The sequence below is a fragment of the Neomonachus schauinslandi genome, chromosome 4, assembly GCF_002201575.2.
Source record: "Neomonachus schauinslandi chromosome 4, ASM220157v2, whole genome shotgun sequence".
NCBI classification, from domain to species: domain Eukaryota; kingdom Metazoa; phylum Chordata; class Mammalia; order Carnivora; family Phocidae; genus Neomonachus; species Neomonachus schauinslandi.
In genome coordinates this window covers 71,095,980-71,099,102 of record NC_058406.1, presented here as the reverse complement: position 1 = coordinate 71,099,102, position 3,123 = coordinate 71,095,980, and the positions used below count along the sequence as shown (strand labels likewise).

Genomic DNA, 3,123 nt, shown 5'->3' with positions numbered 1-3,123 from the left:
AAAACTAATGTCAGGGGACAAGAATAATACCCACATTTTAATGCTACCTCTTACAGTGAACAAAGATCTCTTTGAGCACTAGCAGTGGGATTTGATCTGTAGTATAGTTAACCAAATGGCAAGAGGTGAAGAACTTTACAATAGGGGCTTCATATATAAAATGCAGCTTGATCTTTAGTCATAAGAAAGCAACCTATTCTGAAAAGATAAGGGGAAATAAAAATTAATCAAAGTAACTAAGCAATTGCTTCATATAGACAGTTATACCAATCTCCTTTCCTCTACCTGGGGCTATTTTTCCTCTACAGTAAAACAAGCTTTTCTTGACTCTGGTTCACCCTTGCCCTTGCTTTGCTTTTAAAGAAATTATCTTGGAGAATAATTTTTATTATTTTGTCCATAACCAAAGCTTAAGGGTTTCCTAACTTCCTTCCAAAAATGAGTATTATAAAAGATTTTTTTGTCTGTTTACCATGTAAAAATCTGATCTGTCTTATACAAAAACTCAAAGCATTTTTAATAGTTCTGATGTTAATTTGACTTTATTGGTATGTTTTTGTAAAGTGTAAAGGCCATGGATCTTATATCTAAGTAGGAAGGTACCCTGTACATTTGTTCATATTAATTTTGTTCCATTCTTTTTCTTGTCTGCTCTCTTTTTCCTGTTTAAAATACAGTGTGTTACAACTATAGTGAGGCAAATGATTCCTATCAAACCCACTGCTGTCAAAACTCCTTTCAATATAAGATTGTCTCTGTCAAGTATAAGAGCAGAATTTGGGGGAATAAACAGAGATGCTTGGGCAATGTTAGATACAGCAGACTTTAAGGAGTTCCTATCTATTGCTCGTATTGCCACATAAATTCTGTGGCTTTCTTGTGTCTCTCCATCAGGTTGGTGGTCAGGTCCATTTGTGAAAAGCCTTGGTGAGAATGTAAATACCTCCTTGGTGCCAGCTTGCTGAGGATTTAGCTTTGATGCATTCACTAAAATGGCATTGTTAAAGTCATCTTGAATATTCTGTAAACTTTTACTGATTCTTATTTCATAGCTGTTAGCTGAAATTAAAAAATATAAATGGAAAGGTTAAGTCCCTTGGGGAGGTTTTCTAGTTTATTAGAAATGACTAATGAGAATAGCAACAAAAAGTCAAAATACCTAGAAATAAACATAACAAAAAATTGCATATGAACAAAACTTTAAAACACTATGTAAGAACTCATATTGAAACCTGGACAAGAGGAAAAACTTATTTGTTTTTTGAATAGGAAGATTCAGCATAATAAAGATGTTATTTTTCCCTAAGCTATTTTATAAATTTTACATAATTCTATTAAAAGTGCCTCTAGTTTCTATTTTAACAAGCTTATTGTAAAGCTAAATGGAAAATAAATAATCAAGCTTGGCCATATAAAGACTAAAAAATAGCAATGTGGAAGGACTAAACCTATCAGATATAAAAACACTGTAATGCTTCTGTAACTAAAAATTGCAGTACTGGTGCATGAATAAACTAATACCTAAAAATAGGCCACAATACATCCAGGAATTTGGTATATGATAGAAGTAGAATTAAAATTAATGGGAGAAAATACAAATTTCTTGATAAATGATGTTGTGACAATTGGATAAAATGATGTAAAAAATAAAACTGGATCCATATCACAAACATTTTTTTCAAGATAAACTCCACAATGATCAAAAAGTTTGATGTAAAAAATTAAAATATTAAGTATTTAGTAGGAAACAATAGATAAATTCCAGTATAGCCTTGAAGTAGGAAAGGCCCTTCTAATTAAGACTCAAAATTCAGAAGCCATAAACAAAAAATTTAAGTACATAAAATGAAAAACTTCTACATGGAAAATAGCTTCTTAAGTAAGACATAAGCATAAATGTTAAGTGACAAAAATATGCATTACTTAAGTCAAAGGTAAAAGTTTAGTTCTGAGTTCTGGTAATGGCTACATGGCTTAGACTAACTCTCTAGAAGATAACATGTATGAACTCCGAAGAAAGCAAAAAACAAAACAACAAAAAACCCACAAAGCTATTGAAGCACTGGATTCAGATAAAAATAGGCAGAAAACAGAGGCATTACAATCCTTAAAAGAAGGAAATCAGAGTAGGAATGATTCATGTTTGTACAGCTTTTCCTCTTACTTTTTTTTAAAGATTTTATTTATGTATTTGACAGAGAGAGACACAGTGAGAGAGGGAACACAAGCAGGGGGAGTGGGAGAGGGAGAAGCAGGCTTTCCACTGAGCAGGGAACCCGATGTGGGGCTCGATCCCAGGACCCTGGGATCATGACCTGAGCTGAAGGCAGACCCTTAATGACTGAGCCACGCAGGTGCCCCTAGCTTTTCCTCTTAAAGCACTTCCCTCTCCTGTACAGATATGATAGCTGGAATGGAAAGCCAACTACCTTCTGGATCTGAAAAATCAGAAGACAGTATGGGATTGCCCGAGTAGCTAAAAGTTGAGGGAGCCAAAGAGGGACCAACCCCAAATCTATGCATTAACTTTTTTCAAACCATTGGAAGACTTCTAATTATTCATGTATGGGTGAAACATTAAGAGCTTAAGGGACAAACAGCAACTAGAAGGCTGAAAAACTGAGCAGAGTTTTATGCTAATGCTCACCAAGGGTATAGAGTTTGGAGTGTGAGTCTTGTTAAGTTAGAGGATCATGGTAAATATCTGAAGATAGCCACTAAAACACTGAAAGAGCCATGCTTTAAGAATAAAGATTGGGTTTCAGAATTAAGGGATATGCCCTGGATTAAGAGCAAAACTGAAATAGACGAACCCTAGGCAAAAGTAAAACCAAGCCTCCTCAAAATCAAGGTGAACCAAACTATGTATTTAAAAAATTTCAAAACTCTCGGGGTGCCTGGCTACCTCAGTCAGTTGAGCATCTGCCTTTGGCCCAGGTCATGATCTCAGGGTCCTGGGATCAAGTCCCTCATAGGGCTATCTTCTCCCTCTGCCCCTTCCTCCACTCTCATGTGCTCTCTCTCTCTTTCTCTCTGAAGGGAAAAGAAAGAAGAAGGAAGGAAGGAAGGAAGGAAGGAAAGAAAGAAAGAAAGAAAGAAAGAAAGAAAGAAAGAAAGAAAGAA

General features: G+C 35.2%; 1 protein-coding gene across 3 annotated transcripts in view; it reads right to left on the bottom strand.

Annotated features, from left to right (window-relative positions):
• Positions 1-523: 523 nt before the first annotated feature.
• The window catches only part of CLCA2 (chloride channel accessory 2), a 39,081-nt gene continuing 36,481 nt past the window's right edge, over positions 524-3,123 (bottom strand). For all 3 annotated transcript variants that reach the window (XM_021690151.1, XM_021690152.1, XM_021690153.1), the window contains one exon: positions 524-1,059. In XM_021690151.1, the coding sequence (XP_021545826.1) occupies positions 617-1,059 (443 nt within the window). In that variant the 3' untranslated portion in view covers positions 524-616. The remainder of the gene's footprint in view (positions 1,060-3,123) is intronic.